The sequence below is a fragment of the Hibiscus syriacus genome, unplaced genomic scaffold, assembly GCF_006381635.1.
Source record: "Hibiscus syriacus cultivar Baekdansim isolate YM2019G1 unplaced genomic scaffold, ASM638163v2 tig00109936_pilon, whole genome shotgun sequence".
Taxonomy (NCBI): Eukaryota; Viridiplantae; Streptophyta; class Magnoliopsida; order Malvales; family Malvaceae; genus Hibiscus; species Hibiscus syriacus.
Window position 1 is genome coordinate 652,056 of NW_024062533.1, and position 27,106 is coordinate 679,161.

At 34.0% G+C, this 27,106-nt stretch overlaps 3 protein-coding genes and 1 pseudogene across 3 annotated transcripts; 3 read left to right on the plus strand and 1 right to left on the minus strand.

The window, feature by feature from the left end:
• Positions 1-263: 263 nt before the first annotated feature.
• LOC120210833 lies at positions 264-3,921 on the minus strand. Its single transcript, XM_039209500.1, has 9 exons — positions 3,733-3,921; positions 3,276-3,460; positions 2,552-2,730; positions 2,128-2,412; positions 1,969-2,027; positions 1,833-1,869; positions 1,617-1,688; positions 1,017-1,338; positions 264-889 (listed from the first exon to the last, which is right to left on the minus strand). The coding sequence occupies exons 1-9, from the start codon at positions 3,851-3,853 to the stop codon at positions 566-568; spliced, it is 1,584 nt and encodes a 527-aa protein (XP_039065431.1). The 5' UTR covers positions 3,854-3,921; the 3' UTR covers positions 264-565.
• Positions 3,922-8,616: 4,695 nt separating this feature from the next.
• On the plus strand, positions 8,617-9,772 carry LOC120210797. Its single transcript, XM_039209468.1, has 2 exons — positions 8,617-9,249; positions 9,554-9,772. Exons 1-2 carry the CDS (start codon positions 8,617-8,619, stop codon positions 9,770-9,772), a joined length of 852 nt encoding a protein of 283 aa, XP_039065399.1.
• An 8,825-nt stretch (positions 9,773-18,597) lies between these two features.
• LOC120210835 lies at positions 18,598-19,423 on the plus strand. The gene has a single exon (XM_039209501.1). The coding sequence runs from the start codon at positions 18,640-18,642 to the stop codon at positions 19,366-19,368; it is 729 nt and encodes a 242-aa protein (XP_039065432.1). The 5' UTR covers positions 18,598-18,639; the 3' UTR covers positions 19,369-19,423.
• Positions 19,424-24,550: 5,127 nt separating this feature from the next.
• LOC120210798 lies at positions 24,551-26,257 on the plus strand (annotated as a pseudogene).
• The last annotated feature ends 849 nt before the right edge of the window (positions 26,258-27,106 follow it).

Consider the following 27,106-nt stretch of genomic DNA (forward strand, 5'->3'; position numbering starts at 1 on the left):
ATAATAATAAAAATAAAATATTTATTATTAAACAAAATACCAGCGTGGCAGTCGAGCTGGATAAAGGCGCGTCCCCGGAGATGCGCCTTTCACTCGTGGCATCCAACTCAGCGAAAACACGGGTAAAACGCGTCCCCGGGGGCGCCTTTCGCCAGTTCAGCCGAAAGGGTATCACTTCGAAAAATATATATCAAACGGTGCTAAAAAGATAAATATTCGATAAATATGTGTCAGTTTGGTCAAATCGCCCTAAATTAAGGGATCATCTAAAGCTGAGATGGCTAACAATAAATTACTTCCCATATTCATATTCATATATTATATCTATATATGTATATATAGATATAGGACGACGACAGGAGATTACCTTCCAACTCAAAAATGGGGCTTTTCCCCATCTTGGTTTCTATCGCAGTAAAAATAAAAGAATTTACTTCAACCTAATTTGCTGCTATAATTTTAGACACCATTTGTGCTCGACGATATTGTGTTGTTCTTGCCGTGCTGAAAATGTTTTTGCAGCTCACGCGTTTAATTGACAGTAGCATCTTCGGCAATAGCGTCTTCACAAACACTTCCTTCGGGGGCGGTTTGCATGGAGGATCCAGAGAACTAGACAGAGCAAAACTCCTACCGAGATTAACCCCAGTCCTGCATTTACTATCTTGAGGTGATGCTCCAATGGACGGCAGTAATTCGACGTGATATTTTGAAATGTCTCCCGGACAAAATCGCAATTTTGCAGGCACAATAATGGTGGGGTATAGTGCTCGAGAGCATAACTCTCATTCACCGCTGCCACCAGCTGTGTGAATCTGTCTGGCGTTATCCTTCCAGTGGTGTTGCATAGACCGGATTCTGATACCATGCATGTGTAGTTCTGCCAAACCTGAAAGATAAAAAAGTTAAAACCAAGTGCAGTCGAGTTTTTCTTGCAATGCAAGACTAGAAGAGCCGTTTTTATTGCAGGATGAAGGTTTATCCAGAAACGGTATTATCGAAGTTGACAGACATACCAGAGAAGCATTTGCCATGGAAACCTCATAAGACCCACACTGCCGATCTTGGAGCTGAGAGTCGAATGGGTAACATAAAGGAGGCATTGGAGGCCCGGACTGATTGTAGTAACGGTCGTCGTCTGGGGAAAGATCTGAATTGGCAATGGAGTAAATGTATGTATTGACAACATTTACTATACTAGTTATGACTTGTTTGCCTTGAGTGAGTGTATGGTTTGTCGTTCGAGGATCAACACAAGGAAGGACATTGCTAAGAGCGGTCTCCGCATGGGGATTTTCCACCCATTCTTCCATGGCCATACAAGTGTCGGAAATTGTACTGAAACACAGAAGAGATCATACATCCATCAGACAAAAAGTAGCCAAACAATCATATATGACGTTAAGGGAGGAAATAAAGCAACAGCAATGACACCGAGGAACTAATTTGTACGAACAAACTACAGATGTCAAAATTGTTTCAGCAAGCAACTTTGAAGAATTGAAGGCAGGGGAGGTGACGCATTTTGTATATAAACAAACTAAGAGTGATGGATGCCAAACCAGGTTTTAGATTCTTTAATAAGTAAGCAAAAATGTTAACTTCGAAAATCTTACTTGTTCATTATTACGAAAACACCATAAAGAACGAATGTAACAGCTACTAATAACCATCCGCTGACTATGAATCTGCAACAAGTGATTGGTAGTGTCAGAAAAACATATGAAGTTGTGGTAGAATTGAAAGAAGAGAATTTGCCAAGGACCACAGGGGAAGTTTAGTTTCAGAACATGTTTTTCCACTAAAAGTACACTGGCCCCAAAAGAACTTACATGTGAATGGCATGTTGGTGCCCTAGAACAGACAGCACTGCAACAAAATAAGGCACAAATTTCAGATAGGCTTCATCCATGTAAACGATAAAGAACAACGCGATAAAAGTCATCAAAGTCTTGTGTTGATACTTACCAAGACCAAGCAGAGCCAAAACTAACATCAGAGCTGCCACTGTGACCAGTGCTGATCGGCTGATAACAAATTTAAAATTGACCGATAAGTATTAACTTGTCGATTTGTGAACTAGTTGTAAAGTGAAGAGGTAATATTAATTGTTTAGGGGGACCATACACAGCATTGAAGACTCTTCTTATTTTGACAGCATTTTCGCTGGTCTTCTCGGTAAGTGTATCAGCTGCTGTGTTTAGATCTATGTTCAACTTGTCAATATCGGTCATAACATCAGGAGGAAGGAACACCTGAGCCACACTAATGGTTTTTGCTAGAGATAGGTACTGTGTAACATTTTTTAATATCTGCACAGTATAGTCTGACTGGGTTACAACATATTTCAAAGTATGCAACACTTCATCATGAAATTCATCTTGCCCAACAGAAAGAAGAATACATCCAGTCCTGCTCGGTAAGAGATTTAGGGTCAGAAAAACTAGCCTAAAAGAGGTTAATATATTGCTTTCAAGAAAAAAAATATGCACAGAAATAAAAAGCTCGACAAAGATCTTAATCATAGAAGGTCTAGAGTTTGGATCATTACGCTACAACACTTGTGAACAATATCAACATTATAAGAAAAATCCTTTGGGAACGATCTGATCTTTTTCCTTCGATGTTTACTCTCCATCCACAACAATGATGTACCACAAGAACCAAGCCGAAAGAAACAAACCATAAGACAGAAAAAATGAATCCAGCAGCACCTGTAAATCCAACAGACTGCAGATACCACGGTCAAAATGTCGATTAGAGGTATGTTGAAGCATCATAGTTTGTAATGAAATCTCAATAATTCATGCAAATTGTAGCTTTGAAAGCAGTGTGAGTGGGTCATAGATAAAAAAGGCCTTGTTCATCTAAGAAAATATGCTACCAGCTCGACCGTATTTACTTTTAGAATAGCCATAATCCTCCTACCTTAGTTCATTGAATAATTCAGAAGAAACATAATACATATCTTCTTCTAAGACATCGATAAAAAAAGTACCGATTATTTTCATAAAATTTCTCTAGCATTTACGTCCCAAACAACAACACTCACAATTTCAAATTCTATCCGGTTCTCTCCATCATATCTGTCGACATTAAGATTCCGGTCTCATTTGACACAGATTCAAACTTCGGCCTAAAGATACAGTCTTTACAAAGTCTAATATGACATTTACATTTCAACAATACTGAGGATAAACCAGCTCAAAAAGCAATCATATTCAACAAACCAATCCAAAGACTAACAAGAATGCAGGGTAGAGCCATGACTTTACCGCCCAGTAATGCCGGTTGGTAATATCCCACCCACCGAGATAATGCTTGAAATGGCGAAGAATGTCCGGCCGATCTGTCCTTTTGGCTGCCAAAACCAGCTTATTTGGAGGCTCATCAACTGTGGGAGCCGGTGCTTGTGCCAACTCAGATATTCCATTCTTCCATGGACCTAAATTCAGCCCTCCTGCATACACAACAAACCGGAACAAAAACGAAACAATTTGAGATATCAAACAGCAATAAAGATCAGTCCTTTGTCTTGATTACATAGATTAAGAACTTAAGATCAAAATAATCATTTGAGATATAATCCAAGCACCCAAAATTCCATTTCTTTTCCACCAACCAAATATAACAATGAATATCAAATCACAAAAGAAACATATATGAATAAAAACCCAGAAACGTTTGAACAATAACGTCCCAAATCAAAAGAGATGTAAAAAAAACACCAACCAAAAATGAACTTGGCATGATCCGTGATTGGTCCATCTCGACCCGAAACTGGAACAGAGAATAAGCTGCCGAAGCAAACGAGAAGCAATAAAACGAAGTGTCCAAACAAAATTCTCTCCATTTCCGGGCTTTAAGCAGAACTTCAATGGAAACTCATACTCATCATCCCAACACAAAAAACCCCAAACCTCAGAAACATTCCAAACCTCAAAAACCACAACCCAAACCAGCAGTGGCAGTGTGAAAAGAAACAGAAGAAGAAACTCCAGAGATTTCAGGTTTAATGAATCGATACAGTATTATAAAGAAATATATTTAATGGAGGGGATTGATTTGGAGACAGAGTCACATGGGAAGGAGGAGACTGAAAAGGCGGGTGGGAACAGTATTACTTCTTAACCAATCTTTTTAAGAACCCTTCGCTTATAACTCTCTTTAAAAGCTTAAAGCTTAAACCTTTGGCGAGATATATATAAGCTTAAACAGAGAGTTTCTTCTTAAAAATATTCCCTTTTATTCAAGAGGATTAAACAAAAATAACGAAATTTAACAAATTACAGTGTCGAAATCAGCTGCAAATGAGTTTCCTTCCCTTCCATTTGCTGCTTTCTACCCACTTTTTTGTCCTTTCCTACTTTTGGCGTCATATATCATTCACCTTTCATGTTCTCTAACTACTCTATTCACACTACCGCTTTCAAACTCTCTTTTAGCTTTAATTAATCACCATAATACCTATTAAATACCTTTAAATTTTATTTGGTTGAGATTATCGACATCAGTTAAATATCATGTAGTTGATTTTATTTTTAATTATTATATCCCATTTAGTTAATGTTTTAATGCCTTCCTTTATACAAATTATCGATTAAATCATTTAACAAATTAAAAATCTAACAATCTTTTAATTTTTTTAAATGAAAATATTAATATCATTAACTATCAATTTAATTTAGTAGATGAAATACTAGATCTTTTAATAAGATCACAAATATTATGAATAAAATAAATTATTTTTATAATTAAACTTTTATAATACGAAATCCAAATTAAGTGATGAATACATTAAAAATATAATATAAAAAATCATTCTAATATTTAATTAAATAATTATTTTAATACATATTTGTATCATATACTTAACTTTAGTGAATGAGTCTCCTAACAAAAATATTATACATACACAAAGAGTCAAACTTCAGACATTATTTAAACGATATTAAACTTATTATCATTTAAATTACTCTTTATCGATAACCAAACTAATTATTTAATTAAACATCAAGATATTTTTATCATCATATCTTAAAAAAATAATATATCGTGTAGGAAAAAAATACAAAAAGTATAATATTAACTAGAAATTAATTACAAAATTAGCACCCCCTACGCGCAGTGGCGGCGCGTGCGACAAGTGAACAGTGATACGGTGTCGGAAAATTCCTGAAAAAATTCCTAAAAATTATTTTAAGACATTTTGAGACACTTACCAAGCTCAATTTACAATTTTGAACGGCGGAGAGCTCGATTCTGAAACATCGAAAACTTTAACTTTCTCACATCTCCACGCGCCGGCGACGACAGAGAAACGGAGGACACCGATGGACTCGGAACGATGCAAGGAACACGATTGTACGGGAGGTGTCGAAAACAGATGGCTAGATCATCGTGAATCGACGAAAAACTAACTGAAAATTGAGTTAAAACTGACGATACTTTCGACTGATATTAACGAAGAACGACGATGATTCACGACGAAAAGTTTGAGGGATTTTGTTCATCGGTCGACAACAAATACGATGATGGTTTCGATTCGTCAAACAAATGTCAGACGATGAATAGATCGAAATTGAAAGTTGCTTGACCAGATGAGGAAAATGGAGCATTTTCTGAGGAAAATTCTCCAAAAACAATCGGGAAAGAGATTTTATAATTCTCTTCTAAAGGAAAATGATTAAATTATGAGTTTAGTCACTGAATTTCTTACACTTCTTAAAATGGTCTATTAATTTTATGATTTTACAATTTAATCCCTAATTTCTTTCAAAATACCAATTAAAGTCATCACTTTATAATTTCTAAAATTTAACCGGGTGTTACACAATCTCTGTCGAATGGTGGTTCCGTTGTGATTAGGTGCACCGTACCATCATGATCCTATGCCACTGTTACACTAATAAAGACGTAAGTGGTTTCGATGGACAGATGCAGCGGTAGTATATACGCGTAGATTTCGTGTGTAGAGGATTTTCTGTTGGTATGGCGCATGTTGACAAACGAGGCACGTGATTAAAGAAAGCAGGAAGGGGTCCCACCTGAGGATGCTATGATCGCCGCCGTTCATCATGCTCTTGATTCGTGATAAATGTGAATTGGGTTCGGTTCTTTTTTTATATCGGCTCCGGGATTGAAGAACCGCTCTTTAGATCTGACGGTTTAGCCGGCCTTTTGGTTTGGACCAAATGACTATAAAATTATTTCTACTTTTTCATTCCTTTACTAAGAAGTAATGTTGTGTGAAAGGAAAACCGGATAGGTTGAAAAACCGTTCGCTTTGTCCGATACTTGTCGAGGGAGTTTCATATTGAATCGGTTCAGATGGATTTGCAAAACCGTTTGATTAAAAAATTTAATTAAATTAAGAGTTAAATCCTAACGTTTGTGTATAGAGTAAAATGAGTTGAAATGATTACTACATATTAAACCTCTATAATATATGATATAAAATTTCAAATTATCCGATTAATAATTTTGATAACAATGATTATATAAAAAAAGTTAAACATATTTAAATATTGAGTCTACAATTATAATATAGTGATAAATATTATCATATTAAAATTTACTGTCTTAATCAATTGATAATGAATAATTTTAGATTTCTAAAAATAACAATAATTTTTTTAATCATTAAGATAATTTTATCAATTATTTTTTTAAATCAATTTTTCTGTGTTCATGACAGCGGTGATGATCTTTTCCGATTACCACTCTGTCATTTTTAGTTAGGTTTTATCGTGTTTATTATAATAATACTTTTATTATTTTTTTCTAGTAAAGGGTATCATGCTACTGGTGTTTTTGAACTCTCAGTCCATATTTTTTCATTGGTTTTCTTCTCGGTTTTTCTGAATACATGGTTGTTGCTTTCCCGTGGCATGGTTTCTCTGTTTGTACATACAATATGGTTCGTTGATTATCGCATATATGTGCAGGAAGGAATTGTTGTTAAGGGGAGATCGCTTTGTCCGTTGGCCTTTTTTTTATTTCTTCTTCAAATTTCTCTCTTCTATGTTTGTTACTCAGAGCCGTTAATATGTTCAGTTTATGTACGTCGTTGCTTCACTTGTTAATGATTTTGTTTATAGACTATCTCTAAGCGATCATTGTTATATTTTATTTTCGATAGTCTCGACTGTATTTGTTCAGTCTGTAATTGACAAGATGTTTGTTGATACTAATTTTGATAAATGAAATATCTTGTTATTTAAAAAAACTAATAAGAATAAAATATAAAAAATTGAAAAGCATATCAAATGGAAATAACTCTTGTTGTTCATGGTCTAATATTTTGTTTATGTTCATGGGCTAATATATACTATGGTAAAACATAAACAATAAGCATGGGCTAGGCTTTCAACCCCCACCAAATGTGCCGGGGTTCAAAATGCAACTCACACAACCATTTCTATCTTATTCTCATATAAAATAAAAATATAATTAAAAATGTACATTTGTTTGCTAATTTGAAAGATAAAAAATAATTAAAACGACAGATAAACACTTAAAAATAAAAAAATATATATCATATCATTGTTACCATTAGTTTTCTAACCGAGCGAGTACAAAAACATAGTTAGATATGATTTAAAAAAAATAATTTAGTGATAAAAATAAAATAAAAATGATAGTTGGGTAGTAATATATAGTCTACCCAAATTTTAAATATGAAAATTGATAAATTTGGATATTAAATTATTTGTGGTTAAAGGATTGTTGTAATATCTTAAGGTCTAAGGTTTAAGTACAACGTTTATATGGGTATGTGAAAGTTCATTATTAAATAATTAAGAATCTTTTAAATAGATATTATTATATATTCACCTTATATTAGTAAAAAAAAAAGTTGTCTATGTAGAAAGCACAACTAAGAACAATGAAGGTTAAATTCGATTTATCAAATCTTAAAAAAAATCATGTACCCTAATTTTTAAATTTTTCTCAATTTTTAGGGTGTCATTCTTAGTTTCATCTTCATTGATCAACGGCAACATCATCTTTGATGTTGGTTATCGATTGTCGATTTTTTTATTATCTATTTATTTTTTCTTATCTTTACGACACATTTTTATCTCCGTTGATGATACACCTACGTGTGTAGAAAGGTGCCATTCTTATGAAAAGGGGAAACCTTATGCAATTATAAGCTACGTAATATCAAGCAAGCAAGGCGTCAAGGCCAGGCAACTACTAGGAACAGAATTATTTTGATGGTACCTGGAAATGTTGATTAGTAAATCAATACAATACAACAATCAGGCTGTGAAATGTGAACAACTTTGACCGATAATTGGTTCGATAACCCTTTCCCAACAATCCAAATACTAATCAAATACATCAAAGTTCCCTCGACAGACCTATACTTATCCAAATACATCACAGACTATACAGATAAGTCATGAAGAAAATTTTGTTTTATCAGGGTAAGCGACACGTAGGCAACACTGTCCACGTGTAAGGAAAGCAGCACATCATATCACCACGTGTAAACCCACAACCAAATAACAATTTCATAATGTACTTCTACTGCAAAATCTTCCTCGTTTCTCTCGATTTCATAATTTAGTCTGCATTTTACTTTGAACAACAAAACACAGAGCACAAATGTCTGGTGTAACTCTTGCGGTGGCTCCTAGGAGCGACCCGGATCGATCCGTCGCGCCGGGATGCGAAAAAACCGACCAACAACAATTTCGCCACCACCTGCAGCAGCAGCAGCAGCAACTAGCGGTGAGCGGTGTGATGGGGTCGTTGCGTTTGATCGAACTCCAATTAGTAGCTTTCATTATGGTTTTCTCCGTCAGCGGCCTAGTGCCGCTCCTCGACTTAGTCTTCCCGGCTTTCGTCTCAGCTTACCTCATCGCCCTTTCGCGCCTCGCTTTCCCGTCGCTCGGCCGAGTATCAGTCGACGGGTCGCAAGAGATTTTCAATGGAAGCAAAATGTTTAAGCTTTATGTGATCCTGGGAACCACCATAGGCCTTCTGTTGCCGTTGGCCTACGTGTTGGGTGGGTTTGCGAGGGCCGACGAGAACGCCGTTCGATCGGCGACGCCTCACTTGTTCTTGCTTTCGTTTCAAATACTAACGGAAAATGTAATAAGTGGGCTGTCGTTGTTTTCACCGCCGGTGAGAGCACTGGTCCCATTGATGTATACTGGTAGGAGAATCTTTGTTTTACTTGACTGGGTGCAGGATGCTTGGCTCAACAAAACCCTGCCTAAGAATGCACCATCCAAGGTAACTCTTTAATCCAAAATTCCATCCTTTACTTCTACATAAGTCTAAGGAACCAATTTGTCGATATGAGCATGGACAGATGCAGAATTGGCCAATACAGAATTTTATGTTACGAATGCGTCTTACATTTCTAATATAACTTTTTAAATTCATGTCTATTTTGACATAAAACCATGTATTAATTATTGTACTTCTTGCAAAAATATAGGCAACTTTGTTGTTTTATGTTTTAAACATAAAAAATACAAGAACAAAACGATAAATTTGGGCATGAATGTCAAGTCTGACGCTGAAAATTGTGTAGGATGTTGCATGGGAATGGTTCGGGAAGTGGCTGGCAGCTGCAAACCTAATGTATTTCTCCGTCAACATGCTATGCTTTTTGATCCCACAGTTCCTCCCTCGTGCATTCGAGAGGTATTTCAGGGACGCCGATGAGCTTCATCGGAATATGTCGGAGGATAAGCGTGCCACTGTGCCGACAAACAGGATTCGACCGACAATAGATAGGAAACTGGATTGAGTCCCTTTGATCCTCTATGCTATCTGCTGTTACCGTTCAATATGTTAAAAAACAGTTGGTATTACAAAGTAATGTTTTCGTTTTCTGCGACATTTTAGTAGCTGTTTTGGGTTAAAAACAGAGTTCAAGACGGTGTAAAAAAAAACAAAGGGAATTGAAAACAGTAAAGCAGAGAAATATGAATTGCTTGTTACCGTTGACTTTACTTCTTTCGTGGCTTTCCGTGAAAATTATCCACTTTCGAAATATATGTATTATTTAGGCATACACATTACTACAGAAGACGAGTTTAGAATGTTATTATATGATATTCATAGGTTAATTATTCATTAAGTATGCCTATTAATAATAGTATTCGCAAGGGAACTCAACTCATTGAGCAGTATTTGTTGTTAAAGGGAGTCTTGTTTTCATTTAAAGTTTTGAGTTTGAATCCGTTGAAGTTTCGAAGTTTTGGGTTGAAGTTTCGAAGTTTTGGGTTTGATCAGTTACATTTAAAGATGAACGTGTATTTTTGGGTTTATAGATGAATTTGTATTCAAAGTTTTGGGTTTATAGATGAACGTGTATTCAGAGACGGTGTAAGATTTTGTGTTATAGATGAACATGCATTCAAGGATGGTGTAAGATATGGTGTAAGATTTTGTGTTATAGATGAGTTTTTGTGTTGTAGATGAACATACATTCAAGGATGGTGTAAGATATGGTGTAAGATTTTGTGTTATGGAGATTTTGTGTTATAGATGAACGTGCATTCAAGGATGGTGTAAGATATGATGTAAGATTTTGTGTTATGGAGATTTTGTGTTATAGATGAACATGAACATGTATTCAGGATGGTGTAAGATTTTGTGTTACGGAGATTTTGTGTTATAGATGAATATGTATTATATTATACATGAATATGTATTATAGGATGAATTTGAACTTATAAAAATAAAAAGGTGTAAGATTTTATGTTAAAGATAAATTTGAACTTATAAAGTTTTAGGTGGTGATATATTAAAAAAATAAAAAACATATAATAAATTAACATATGATAAAAACATATGATAAATTAACATATAATAAATTTAGATTTTAAAGACGATTGGCATGTAAATGTGTGTTTTTAATAATTAAGAAAGATTATAAATATATATTATTTTATATTAATAAAAGAAACAAAAAATAATTAATAAAGAATATAAATAGATATTATTTTATATTAATAAAAGAAATTAAAATAATAGTATTTGTAACGGTGAAGTATGTTGGATTTTGTGATCTTATAACTGAACATATGTTGATAATGAAGTTTTTTATTGGACTCTATAATATCACAAATTTTTTACCCTTGGTTTAAAGGGTTTTTCACTTAAAAAATATTGGTGTCTATTTATTTGTGTTGTGGTTGCATTGGTTGATTTGTAGTTGATTAGTATTGCAAGAGAACATATTTTTTGTTATTGTGTTTGCCATAATTAATGACATGTGTTATAGGGAGAGAAATAATACCGATTGTGCTTCTGCTTGATTTCGGTTATTCGATTTCTTTCCCAACAAACTAGTATCAGAGCTTGATTAGTGTGTCAGATAATTATGAAAATTAATACGAGCAAGATGATCAAATTGAATGGCACGAATTATCAACTTCGGCGAAATAAAATGAAAGATTTATTGTTTGGGAAGATTTTGCATCTTTCGATCTTTGCTACTAAAATTTCGATTCGAAAAGTGACGAAGAATGAAAATTTGAGCATAAAAAAGTGTATGGTTTTATTCGACAATTCGTTGAAGAGAATGTTTACAACCATATTGATCAAGAGACACATGTTCGTACATTATGGGAAAAGCTTGAAAGCTTATATGCTTCGAGGTCGGGCAATAACAAGTTATTTTTGCTAAATAAATGATGGCGTTGAAATACAAAGAAGGAACATCTATAGTTGATCATGTTAGCGAATTTCAAAGTGCGATGAATCAGTTGCTTGGTATGGGTGTCAAATTTGATGATGAGATTTTAGGGCTTTGGTTGCTTGCTACTCTACAGGACTTTCAGGGGACTTTGGGTCTCGCTCATTAATTCTGCTCTACAGGATATTGTTACCTTGGATCCAGCTAGGAGTGGTGCATTGAATGAAGAAGTTAAAAGAAGGTCTTAGAATTCTACATCACAATCTGAGGTTTTGGTTACCAAGGATTGAGGGAGAAACAAAGACAAAGATGGCAAGGGTAGAGATAAAAGCCGAAGCAAGTCAAGATCGAGATACAAGAATCTTGAGTATCATAATTATGTTAAGAAATGGCATATCAAGAAATATTGCTTTAAGTGGAAGAAAGATAACAAAAGTAGTGGTGATAAACATGATCGAAAAGATGATGAAAAATCTAAGCGTGTTACTACTGTCACTTGTGAATATTTGTTAGTTATTTGTGATGAGAATTTGGTCAACCTAGCATGAAACAAGACTAGTTGGGTGATTGATATTAGTGCTTCACTTCATGTCACGTCGAGGAGGGATTTCTTCACATCTTATACTCATGGTGATTTTGGGGTATTAAAGATGAGTAATGACAGTTTGGTTCCGGTTATTGGCATGAGAGATGTTAGGTTAGTGACTAATAATGGAATAAAGTTAACTCTCAAGGATGTCAGGCATGCACCAGATATCCGTTTGAATTTTATTTATGTAGTAAAACTTGATGATGAGAGATTTTGTAGCAATTTTAGTAAGGGCAGTGGAAGCTAACTAAAGGTTAATTGATTGTGGCTCGAGGAAAGAAAAGCTTGAATTTATACTTGATGTAGACTTTTACTTCTCGAGAGAATGTGAATGCGACAGTGAATGACATTTCAACTGAGTTATGGTATAAACGACTTAGTCACATGAGTGAGAAATGGCTTAACTGTTTAGAAAAAAAGAATAAACTTTTGGGTTTAAAGAAAGCTACACTAAATAATTGTGTTCATAGTCTAATAAGGAAGCAGTGAAGAGTTTCTTTTAGAAGTCCTCATCCTCATATAATATCAGAGTTGGTCCATTCAGATGTTTTTTGCCCGATAAAAGGTAAGGTCATATGGTGCTACTTTATTTTGTGACTTTCATTGATGATTGTTCAAGAAAGTTGTGGTTATACACTTTGAAGTTGAAAGACCAAGTCTTTGTGGCATTTAAATATTTTCAAGCATCAGTTGATAGGGAAATAGGGAAGAAGTTGAAGTGTATTTGTACTGATAATGGTGGCGAGTATACATGGTCGTTTCATGAGTATTATCTACGACAGAGAATCAGACATCAAATGACTCCATCGAAGACTCCATAATTGAATGTTTAGCTGAAAGAATGAACCGAACATTGATTAAGAGAGTCACATGTTTGTTATCAAATGCAAAGTTGCCAAGATAGTTTTGGGCTAAAGGTTTAAATACAGTGTCACATATGATTAATCTGTCTCCTAGTGTTCCTTTACGAGGTGATGTACTAGATAGAGTTTGGTTTGGTAAAGACATGTCATATGATTACCTTCGTGTGTTTGGTTGTAAAATATTTTTTCATGTTCCAAAGGATGAAAGATCCAAGTTGGATGCCAAGACTCGATAATGTATCTTTATTGGTTATGGTTTAGATGGTGAGTTTGGCTGTAGACTTTATGATCCAGTTCAGAAGAAGCTCGTGAAAAGCCGAGATGCTATATTCATTAAGGATCAGACCATTTATGACATTGATGAGACAGAGAAAGTGGATTCACAAGATAATGGTGACTTTGATGCCCCCATGGATGATATTGTGAATAATCAACAACAAGCACCTATAGTTCCACCAGCAGTTCCACTTCGGAGATCTTCCAAAGATCAACGATCTTCTGTCAGATATTCTTTTGAAGAGTGTGTTCTTTTGACTGAAGGGGGAGAACATGAATGTTATGAAGAGGCTATAGAGAGTAAATGCAAAGATCAGTGGGTTGAAGTAATGAAAGAAGAACTTCAATCCTTGCTTGATAAATATACCTTTGAGTTGGTGAAATTGCCTAAGGGCAAGAAAACTTTGAAGAATTGATGGGTTTACAGGTTGAAGCATGAAGAGAAGTCTCAATCTCTATAATACAAAGCTAGATTAGTCATCAAAGGTTATACTCAGAAAAAAGGAGTTGATTTTGAAGAAATATTTTCTCCGATTGTGAAGATGTCCTCTATCATAACTATACTAAGTTTGGCAGCTTGTTATGACTTAGAGATTGAATAAATGAATGTGAAAATTGCTTTTATTCATGATGATTTGAAGGAAGAGCTTTACATGGAGTAGCCAGAGGGATTTGTTACATGAGGAAAAAAGGACTACGTGTGCAGGTTGAAAAAGAGATTGTACGGTTTGAAGCAAACTCCAAGACAATGGTACAAGAAGTTTGAGTTTGTTATAGGGGAGCAAGGCTACAAGAAGACTACTTTAGATCATTTTTTTTTGTTAAGAGATTCTCTAGTGATGATTTTATTATCCTTTTGCTTTATGTTGATGATATACTTATTGTTGGTCGTGATGCTTCTAGAATTGACAAGTTGAAGCAGGAGCTGAGTAAATCCTCTACGATAAAGGACTTTTGGGCCAGCAAAGAAAATTCTTGACATAAGGTTAACACATGATAAAAAGGTCAAGAAATTATGGTTATCACAAGAGAGGTACATTGAGAAGGTACTTCAAAGGTTTAGTTTAGACAGTGCTAAAGCGATGAATACTCCATTTGCTACGCACTTTAGATTGAGTATCAAACATAGTCCTTCCACAGAAAAAGAGAAGGAAGAGATGCATAAAGTTTCTTACTCTTTAGTCGTGGGTAGTTTGATGTATGCGATGGTATACACGAGACCAGACTTGGCTTACGATCTTGGTACAATTAGTTGGTTTCTTTCTAATCCAGGTAATGAGCATTGGAATGCAGTGAAGTGGATTATGAGATGTCTTCGTGGCACTTCCAATATGCAATTTTGTTTCGGCAATGAGAAACGTGTTCTTGTTGGATTTACAAATGTAGATATGGCCGGAGAAATTGACTCGAGGAGATCTATTTCATGTTACTTAATCACTCATGCGGGGGGAGTTGTGGCATGGCAATCGAGATTATAAAAGTGTGTTACATTATCCACCACTGAATCAAAGTTCATTGCAGCGACCGAAGTGTGCAAAGAAATTCTTTGGAAGAAGAAATTTGTGTATGAACTTGGTTTTACTCAAGAGAGGTATGTCTTGCATTGTGATAGCTAGAGCGTAATTCTTCTTGGTAAGAACTCAACTTTTCATGCTAGATCTAACCATATTGATTTTAGGTACCATTGGATATGAGATGTTCTTGAAGCTAAATTGTTAGAGCTTGAGAAGATTCATACTGATGATAATGGTGTTGATATGTTGACGAAAGCCTTACCAAGAGGAATGTTTGAAGTATGTTGTTTGATCGCCGGCATGGAGGCTTTCCCTCAATAGTTAGAAGGGAAGATTTGTTGAATGTGGGTCCACTATGTGGGGAACCCATCACCAGAAAATGTGTTGCAACTTAAAAATGGGTTGCTTGTTTGTTGTTGTTGTTTTGGTAAAAAAAATTATGCTATGCATTTATTATTATTTTTTCTTTAACTTTGGCAAAAATGCATTTTGCCTTCATGTCTTGTGTGTGGGGGCAACCTTTACTTATCAACAAAATCAGTTTTTGGAAAAGTGTGAGAGAAGGTTCATATTCGAGATAAAACAAGATGAGAGAAACGATTTTTGTGAAGTTTGCATAACAGTGATCAACTCTTCGATCAGAGATCCATCCGTGGTTCGATTGAGCTGATTTTCGGACAACATCTAGGTGACAATGTGTTCTTGACTTGTACGGTAGAGTTTTTCATCTGATACTTTTAGTGTCGGAAATACTCATTTTTTAACAAGTTGTGTTTTTTGTGAAGTTCTCCCATTTTCTCTCTTTTGATAAAAATTACTAGTTGTTAGCCTTGTTGGAGTTGTATCCTTGTCGTAGGCTTAATCTTGTGATATTGTAGCTGAACATTTGTTGATAGTGAAGTTTTTGATTGAACTCTAAAGTCCTGTGGTTTTTTTACCCTTGATTTAGAGGAGTTTTCCACGTAAAAATATATGCGTCTCCATTTATTTGTATTGTGGTTGCATTTGTTGATTTGTGGTTGGTTAGTATTACTAAAGAACATATTTTATGCTATTGTGTTTGTCATAATTATTGACAGTCGTTGTAGGGAGAGAAAGAACACCGGTTATGCTTCCACTTGATTTTGATTGTTCGGTTTCTTCTTCAACAAAGTATACTCATAGTACACACATATTCACCTTGAAATCAAAATCTTTTATAGTAGTCTATTTTACTACAGATGTCTATTTGAAATTTTATTTATGTCTATTCTATATGAAATTTTTTAATAATTAATACGTGTATATCTATCTTAAAAATATATTTACATATGTAAATGATTTGTAAGGTGTAATGAAATGATATTATCAGGTCCTAATAAAAAGAAGGTGCATGGACTATGGTCCAAGATTTACAGGCATTTCTTTTTTTGTTAAAAAACGATGAAGTGCACTGTTGATTTATTAAAGACAAGTAACATGATTAATCAAACTTTTAATATTAATTAAGCATTATGAGTAGAGAGATCTTTAGCCTACAATAAAGCTGAACACAGGGAATGAATCATGCCACTTAATTAAATAATTTAATTTTTATTTTTAAAAATCAATATTTTAGATAATATAATATACATTTATTTCTCCATTGAACCTTTAAGAATAATAAAATCTTCGTTGTACCTTTAATACTCGAATTGGGAAGACGAGACAAACAGTTTTGAGCCCCTAAATTTTAGTACTCGGTGCGTTTAATGGTCGGTTGTTTGTTTGGTCCTTATCTTACTCAGTATTAAACGCACTGTTCTGTCCTTTTCAAATTTCAACCTGACCAGTGACTGTAAGAGCTGTTTTGAAATATTTTATTTCTTTAATTTATTTTCAAAATTTTAAAAACATAAAAATATTTTTTAGAAAATAACACTATAAATAATTAAATTATTTATGGTAAATTATATTAATAGTTATTAAATTTTTAGATTGTTTGTACTTTGGTCACTAAATTTATCAAATATTTAGGGTATTTATATTTTGATCATCAAATTTTTAAAATTTGTATTAGAGTCGTTAATCTCTTTATTAATTTGCGCTCTAATTACTGCTATTAACAAAATATTTGTGAGGCATGCCCTTATTAGATTGGCAAAATTGCTCGCATGAGGCGTTGGAAATGGTTCATATAGGATCTTGTCGGAATTATTTCTTGAGATGGTGTGATCGTTATAGTGTCAGGGAAGATGTCGGGAACATAGTGCGTCTTCCTTATTCTTCCCCATTTTTCACACATTTGGATTGCTAAGATTATCATAGGAACAAAACAAAAGACGCATTGTGGTCACTGTGTATTTCCAATGATGCATTATATTTTTTTGTGTCTTCCGACGAACATGCTAGCATTTACAATAGATCAAAAAATAAATCAAAAAATAAATCCGACGAGACCGTATATGAGCCAATATTTTTTTATTGCCCTACATGAGTAATTTTGCCTATTAGATTAATATCCTTTAATAAAATGATTAGTAGAAATTTGAAGGAAAAAAATGAATCACACTTAATAAGAAATGACTTAGGGCGTGTTTGGCTCGCGGAGAAGATCATTACAAAGGGGATAATCTTTTTCGAAATTGTATTTTCACGTTTGGTTCACGAAAAAATTATTATCACGGAATAATTTTTTCACTAGTTGTATTTTTTGTTAAACTGATGGGATCGTCATTACCTCCAAATTCTTATGTATTAGAAAAATTTTCATTACTTTGGACAAGAATACACCTAGACTAATAATTTTTTTATAATGATCATTTTCAATTCATATTTTATTGTATTTTACTCAAAATTATAAACATAATAATAATATACAAAGAGTTTAATTCAGTAAAATATTAATAATTTTGAGTATTTAAAATTATTTTATATTTTTAATATTCAATATATTAATTATTTTGTACTTTTGAGAAGTGAAAAATAATATTATTATAAAAATGTAATTACTTAAAATAATAAATAACTTTAAGTTATAAAAAAATAGATCTTATACATTGAAAAATAATATTTTTGTCCACTCGAGACCATAATATTTTTTTCATATTATATTTTATATAAATAGATATGATATTTATGAAAATTATTTAAAAATATAAGTTAATATATTAATTATATATTAAATATATTTTAGATAATTTTTAGAGTTTGGAGCATTTTGTATGAACCTATATTAGGTTCGTGTTTAGGAGGTAAAAAAGGAGTAGACTGAAAATTTTAAGATCAAACGATCATAGATAACATCAATCGTCGGTAATTGATGACAAAAACTAACAATGGCTATATACGATGGAGACTTTGGTCGAATCCAGTTGTTAAATAGATATTTTATTTAAATTTTAAGAATTAAATTAATAAAATATTTAAATTTAAGATTAAATAAATATTTTTATCTAAAATTTAATAATCAAATTAAAATATAATTATTTTTGCTAACATACCACACTTCACGAGAATCAACTACCCAAACCCAATGATGAAGATATATAATAAATCAATAATGTAAACGATAAAAACATATTTTTTTTTGAAATAACTAAATTAAGATAAATAAAAAATAAATTATAAATATTGATTAGTATTATTTAAAAGAGAATATTTTGAATAAATTTACCAACCATAGTACATAAAAATGCAGGGTAGAGATAAAGATGAAAGAAGCGGATCCCTACTTTAATCAATCACCTGCCAACCCTTTCTTTACAAACCATGAAGCTAAAAAACAAAGGTAAAGTATACCCTTCTTCTTCCTCCTCCGGCGAAGACCATCTTTCAGTTTTGAACCTTCTTCCCGCCACCATTTTAACCCTTCTTCATGTTCTTTCTCTCGACGAGCGAGAAACTTTAGCTTACATGATTACAAGGTCCCTCAAAACAACCACCACCAATAACAACCATTCGTCTTCCAAGAAACGGCCACCGCCAACCACCGAGGCGAAGTCCGCCCACAAGCAGCCCGTTTTCGACTGCGATTGCTTCGACTGTTACACCAGTTACTGGTTCCGGTGGGACTCTTCTCCCAAGCGCGAGCTTATCCATCAAGCTATCGAATCTTTCGAGGCACATTTAACCAACGGGGGATCCCCGAGGCCTTCCAAGAAGAATGCGCGGCTCAAGAGAAGGGATGCCAACAGCGGGACGGTCACTCGGATCCTCGATAGCCCGGTCGTTGCTCTTCCGGGTCGGTCCGAACAAGAAGTTCCTGACTCGAAGGGTTCTGCCGATGAAGCGCCGGCGATGATCACTGATGACGTCATTTCTACGGATAAGAATGTTGAAGAAGAGTCGGCTGAAGCGGTGGAAATGACCGAAGATTTTCCGGTGGCGGAAGAAGCTGAGCGGCCACAAGGGTCTGGTGAGGAAGGTGTTACCGGACATAGTAGGATTATTCAATTCTCGTTTATGGGGCCTTTTGAATCCAAATGTGTAATTTTGTGAGAATATTTCGAGACCTTAAAAATGAGGAAAAATATTATTAATATTTGGGTGGGAATATCAGTAGGGTCTGCCAAAGCCCTCTCTCTCGTGAGCTTAACCAAAACTTTATCACGCCGCATTATTTATTTTTGACCGATCGAAATTGATAATATTTGTTTGCCTTAAATAAAGGGTAATTACCCCATTCATATATAAATTATATTCGATTTTTAATTTCATACATAAATTTTAAAATTTCTCGATTAATTATATAATAATTTTTTCCATAATATACCTATTTTGTCACAGAATTTGATGTGAAATCTTCAGACCTATAACAAATTTATATGTGACACTAAAAAAATATATTAAGTAAATTACATCATTCAATTATATTCGTACTCTTATTTTAATAACTAAATTTTAATTTTTTTTAATTTAATTATTATCCAGCCGCAACGGGTTTTATCGAATTACAGTGAGTTGTGTTGGTGTTTTTCCTCATGGGTACTGCTCCAACTCAGTGCTCATCTGGAATCACTGCAAGTTTCCATGCCAAATTTGATCACAGAACTGAGTTTTAAAGCTCCATTTTCCCATCCACTCTTAATCTTATGAAGCTTAGCTTTCACCCCCAATTCCAAGATATTATCAAAAAGTTGCTCCATGCGTCTTCTTGCTTTTACTTTGAAATGAAAAATCCAAATTTCAAAACTTTGTTTTTCTGCGTTTTCTGAGTTTCTTTTGTTCTACCTTTCGTGGTCTATTTTAATGGAGACTCTTAAATCTTGAGTCGGGTCAAGAATTCCTAGATCGTTGATCCGAATGAGAAGCTCTGTGATTGGGTTATTTCAAACCCCGATCAAAGCCAATGTAATTGGACCGACATTAGCTGTGAAGCTCAGAATCATACTGTTATTTGGATTGATCTTTCTGGGTATGGAATCTCCGGCGGGCTTCCGTTTGAGTTTTGCCGGATTTGGACTCTTTTGACTTCTTTATCTCGCTGATAATTTCCTCAACGTTTCATCATCTTCTCAGGCTTTCTCTCTATGTTTTCGTCTACGTGAGTTTGACTTCTCGGATAACTTATTCATCGGTGAGTTACCAGATTTCTCGTTGGAGAATCTGAAAGTTCTTCGACTTTCTAACAACAATTTCTCTGGTGAGATTCCCCTCAACTTTGGACAGATGCTATCTCTCAAAGTCCTTTCACTACGGAAAGATTCCTTCATTTCTGGGTAATCTTACTGAGTTAACTAATTTCGAACTCGAGTTTAATCCTTTTAAAGCGAGTCATTTGACGAAGAAGATCAAAAACTTGTCGAAGCTAGAAGTTTTATGGTTATCAAACTCGAATCGCGTGGGAGAAATTCTGTTTTCCATTGGTAATCTCATTTCGTTACAGAATCTCGATTTATCATACAATTTTTTGAGCGGTAAAATCCCAGAAAGATTTTCAACGTTAAAGAATTTGGTGCAAATCGAGCTTTACCAGAACCAGTTAACTCGTGAGTTACCTGAGTTGCCAGCTATGCTTCGACTTGACGTTTCAGAGAGCAGCCTCACGGGGAAATTACCAAGAAAATCGCTTCAATGCAACTTGAATCTTTGATTCTCAATGACAACTTTCTCACCAGGGAAATTCCTCAAGTTTTATCTTCTAATCAATACCTTGCTCAGATTCGAGTGACCAAAAATTTAACGGTCGGACGTTGCCACAGGTGAAGTTGCAAGAATGAACGATAAAGCCAACTTTGAGATTTAAAAAAAATTAATTTCTAGTGACTAAAATAAGAGTGAGAATATAGTTGAGTGATGAATAGTATAATTTATCTAAAAAATTAAAAAAATATGTTTTTTTTAATGTGTCACATGCCATGATTATAGGGTTTTATGTCATTTGGGAGTGGGTGAATCCGTTAACGACAGAAAATATTATGTAGTTAATTGATACTTTTTAAACTTTATGTATAAAATTAAGAATTAAGTATAATTCATGTATAAATGGAATAATTAACCATTTATATTACCAACTAAACAATTTCTCTGTGCTCCAAAATCGAAACTATTTGGTTTGCTGGAACTAAATAGAGTAAAAGTATATTATATTTATAAAAGTATATATAGTTAAATAAATTATATTCTTAATATTACATAATATTTATTAAATAACGTTATTATATTTTTATAGTTGATAAAATTATAGTGTTACATTTAAACTGTAATAATTCATTAAGGAAAGTCCAATATTTGTTTTGTTTTTGTTAACAATAACTAAATCAATACTATATCACAATTTAAATTATTTTTCATTATAACTATTTTATAACATATTAAAATTATAAACGATTTATTATTTAGTATTAATTATATATTTCTTTTTCAAAAATAAATATTAAAATGTCTATATTCATAAGATTTAAGGGTCATTTTTGTCCTTATAGTATATCCAATTTATCATTTTCGCCTCTATAGGATTTTTACATCAATTTAACCTTTAAAGTTGTTCAATTACATCAATATTTAAAATATTTATTATTGTTTAAGGTTTTAAGTTAGGGTTTAATGTTTAAGTTATAGAACGATACCATAAGAATGAAACCCTATTTATAAATAAAAATATACTTTTCTACCTCCCAATTAAATTCTCACAAATTTGTCTCTCATTTCTCCAACTGTTCAAGTCTCTTCTCCTCCCTATAAAACCCAGAAACCTACCACAAATCCATTTTCCGGCCATTCGCTACCGCGGCTGCTGCCGTGCTCCACCGTCCTTAAACCAAGAAAACCCCAAAATTTTGTTTTCAATTTTCTCCTTGTTGGGTATATTCTCTACCCAAATCTTGTAACTTCCTGACTATTCTTTAGATCCCCACACTCGATCCTAAAACGGTACATGCAAATTGCAAAACTAGCAAAAACTATATATTCCTTTTACAAAACCAAGAAAATAAAGGAAAAAATCAAAATGAGAGGCTAAAAAATTGATGTTTCATCAAACATGGCGTTAATGATTTAAATTCCTGCAGACAAGTAGAAGCTCACAAGAACAGAGTCATAATAGAAAGCTGGATCTTTCAATTGAAGATTAATCTTTCAATCCCCACTTTCTTGGTCGGCAAGCAAGCAAGCAAGCAGAAATCTAGTTAGACTCAAGTGGGGACTGAATCCGAGTTGCTGTTTTGGCCGGAAGAAAAACAGAAAGAACATAAATAAAACAAGACATACATGAACGTGCCGAAATCTATAAGACGATAATTTTTATGTGCATGTAAACACGATTTTACACAAAATAACAGGGATGCTATACGAATTACAAACTGCTAAGTTAATCTTACTTGCAAACTTTCATTTCCTAATGGTTTGAATCTAGAGCTTCTAGGCAAAGGTAATAGGATGAGGATCTCACTTAACTGTTCTTCCTGCGTTATGTTTCCTTTTCCTTGAGTGAAAAATTCTAACTTGACTCTCCCATACGAATCCAGGTTCCATAAACTGACTCCAAGGTCGGTGTATGAAAATTATGAGACGACTCATTCTAGCTCTAGATCAAGGTAAACTGCAGAATTCACTGTTAAGGCAAGGCTTTAACATTTGTTTATATCTTCAGGAACAGAAAAAACTAAAAAGGTTGTGTATGGAAATTCTGCAATTTACCACTTCCATTGAAACTCAAAGTTAAATCGAAGTTGTACGTACTTCTAGTAACAGACGGTACGGTACCCCCATCAGAATGACTAATTGTTGATCCTCCACTGCCAAGTCGCATCTGGAAGTTGCAAAATGTTGAGGTGAAACAAACGAAAAATACATTTAGGAAAGACGTACCAATTGTCATGATAAAAATCGTCATAAAAAATGGGGCCACTCAGACTATGGACCTATTGAAACGTTTAAGATAGCTATACTAACAGCAAGACGCAAAAATCAGAATGCTTTCTTTCTTATCTTTTAATTCTTCCTTTACAGTCTTTATATAGGGTTCATGCATGCAAGCAGTTACATACTGCTAACATTAGTTACAACTACTAACAGCCTAACATCTAACTACCTCAACTCCACGAGCATCAACCTGCTGCACTCAGCTTCATGAGCAGTGACTTCATGTAGCTCATGCAGACACCTTCCAACATTCTCCCTACTTTCTCTCCTCTCCTGCTTCTTCAACACACCTTCACACACAATTTCTCCTGAGAAATCATTCTAATGGTAAGATTGTGAAACTTGATAATAAGTTAGAATTATCGTTTATCCAAGAATAATAGGTTCAATCACTCCTGAATTGTGACATGAGATGCAAGTTCTATCTATCAGCCAATATGTGATGATACAGTGCATTGGTCATTTATACTAACAAGAATGCAGAAAACTTGGACGGAAGAATGATTGCTTCATCCAAGGCTCGAACTGTACCCAAAGAAAAATTACTTACTCGAAACTCAATAGAAGTATAAGGCTTATATTAAGGCTTGGCCCCCTTTTCTCCTACAGAATAAATACTAATTGCATTGCCACATTCAGATATTAAAGCTTCAGCAGCCCAAGATTTTCATTTCTTTTTGGACAGACAGATGAATTGGTTCGAGGTGGGGAGGGGGGAGCAAGGCAAAAATGTAGACGATATTTTGTTAAATTAGTCACCAAGAAAAGAATGGCGTGTGATTTGAACTTAAATCGAAACAGTTATCAAGTATATTAGCTGAAGCTTAAGTACTCAATTATAGAATCCACTCAATTTCATTTGCTCCTTGACAAGATTGAAATTGTGGGATCAAACTACCATTTCTCATTAAATACCACAGCTGAGCTTTTTCTCCCGAAAGAGATTGAAACCATTAGTTCCACTTACACAATCTTTGCCTTGCTTATTGAGCATATCATACGCTTCCCAGTCCCTACACATGCTTGTGTTTGATCTCGGTGATGCATATTTAGATTGCATGCATGTGAATCTTGAAGACCTTTGAACTGCATATCTTCACGTTGCTCACTCTGATGACTGGAACATAGATTTGAGATGAAACACAAATGAATTACACGATGGTACATGCATAGAGATTAAATAAATATAAAGCTTTTTCCTTAATTGAGTGTTATCATGGTTAGGGAAAAGCAATCACTACTATCTCTGCTGAAATTCTATGCAATTTCTTTTTTCATCTATCTCACTGTCATCCAAATTTCACTTTTAACGTTTTACATGTCAGGGCATTCTTGCAACTGTCTTACAGGGCATTCATCAGTGGATGACCAACAACTCTACTCGAAGCCAAACTATGGTACCAAGCCATTCAGGCCACCCCAGAGAAACCATCTTCGAAAGTCATTTGCCGGCATAGAAGCAGCACGAGATGAAGAAGACTATGAAGAGGATTCATCAACAGCAATGTCTGAGCTATTCCATGGCTTTCTTGCCATTGGCACCCTTGGTTCGGACCCTAACATTCCCGATCCATCAACACCGACATTTGCTATCTCTGTAGAGAATATAACTGAAAAAAGAAACTGAAGTAACACAGAATGAACTGAAGCTCATTAATGATGAATTGGAGAAGGTTCTAGGAGCAGAAGCTAAAGAAGAAGGATGCAACGATTCATCTGGAAGAAAAAGTTATGTCAGCACTGGAAGAAACAGTCATGTCAGCATGGGAAGAAGCAGTCATGGCAGCACAATTACCCTCAGTGGAAAGCCAGTTGAAGGTCCGGATACCAATGGGAATGGTACTACAGTTTGTCCACTGCAAGATTATCTTTTTGGCTCAGCAATTGAATTGTCGGAAACAAATACAGTGGCCAAAAAGGAACACAAGACCTCACTTGGGGAGCTGTTTCAGAGGACTAAAATAACAGAGGAGAATGTAGGGAGTAAATATGACAAGGAGGAAAAGAGAACAGAGAAGGAAGGAGATAAATCTGCAGTGCACATAATGAAGAAAATGCTGAACAAAAAGATGCTCAATGCTTCTAGGAGCTCTACTGCAGCCACTGGAGGAAATATGGATTCTGCTTCGGCAGAAACAAAACTGCACAAGGTACGTCAAAAAAATAACAACTATACCAAACTTTTTATTCATCAGGGGTTCCCAGTAATTTACAGAGAAAGTGTAAGTATAGAATCCGTTATATAATGTATGTTGTGACCATATGATCCTAGCATGAACATTGAAAAAATTTGGTAAGATAAATGAGCCAAACTGAATGGTCTGTCTATCAAATATTAAGAATGTGTTAACAACAGTTCCTAATCTTTTTGCTTTCATCCCTTGTTTTCTTTTACAGAGAAAATGTTGTAATTATAGAATCCATTATATAATGTATGTTGTGACCCTGTGATCCTATCATGAAAATTGAAAAATTCTGGAAGATAAATGAGCCAAACTGAATGGTCTGTCTATCAAATATCAAGAATGTGTTAACAGCAGTTCCTAATCTTTTTGCTTTCATCCCTTGCTTTCTTTTTCTTTCTTCTCTTTATTGTCTTTGCTTCAAGATGTTTTGCGTTTTAAACAGTGATTAAGGTTCTGAAAATGAAAAAGGTTGAATTTCCTAATACGCTGAAATGTTGTGTGTAGATCTTGCACATGTTCCACAAAAAGGTTCATCCTGAAAGCTCAACAACCACATCTAAGCATGACAAGCCCCAAAATATTGAGAACAAGGAAGGCATATTCTATGATGGAGGTCATGAGAATGGAGATCATATGCTTGCAGATGATGACATAATGATATATCCTCAGAGATCCCTTTCAAAGAACATATGGCGCTACAAGAGCCAATCTAACCCACCTCAATTCACACTTAGCTGCAATGATTCAAATGGGAACCGCGAGTGCTGGATCAAAACAGATGCAGACCGTAAGTATAGTATACACGCATTTTACATTTTCAATATCCATTAAGAAACTGTCATGGACTGCCAATAGTATACATTATATAGTTGTATACTTTTTATAGAATAAATTGCCATATATCATTATAAATGCAGGTCATTAGTCAAAGGATGAGAATGCAATATCGTAAGTGCATGGTTTCCATGTAATTATGCAATGTTTCGACTTTCCACACAAGTTTTCTCCAAATTTATAAAGTTGAAAGCTTCTTCAACACGAAACTAAAGTAAATTAATGAAAAGGACAAAAAGTATGACAGCATCAGTTACGACACATTATGGAAAGTACCCATCTTCAATTTTTTCGACATTATTATTTTTAATTTAATTGAAACTTAGTAGTTTAAATGATATTTTTTTATTTTAAGTTTTAATAGTCTAAATTTTAAACTCTAAACCCTAGACTTTAAAGGTTAAGGATTGCGAATTTTGGGTCTTTAATGAATTTATAAATGTTAAGGCTTTATAAAAATGAAGGGTTCTATTTTTTAAAATAAAAGAAATTTAAGTATCCCATAATACATTCATTGAATGATGGATATTTTAACGTACGTTGACGATTTAACTTTAAAATGATAATTGATGAAACATTATATAAATATGTTGACTAGAAAATATAAAATATCTAACTCTAAAAATGGAGACATAATTTGATTTTTATTATAAAAATATAATTTAAATGTTTATTTTTAAATTAAGTCAATTTCTTATTATTCCATACATGACATTGTTACTCACATTTAACAATATTTTCAAATTAAAATGAATATTTAGTACCTTAATTATAAAAGCCTATAGTTTTATTTTAATTTTTATTCGCTCATAATAACTTAAAAAATTAATAAAAGCTCAATTTAATCGAATATC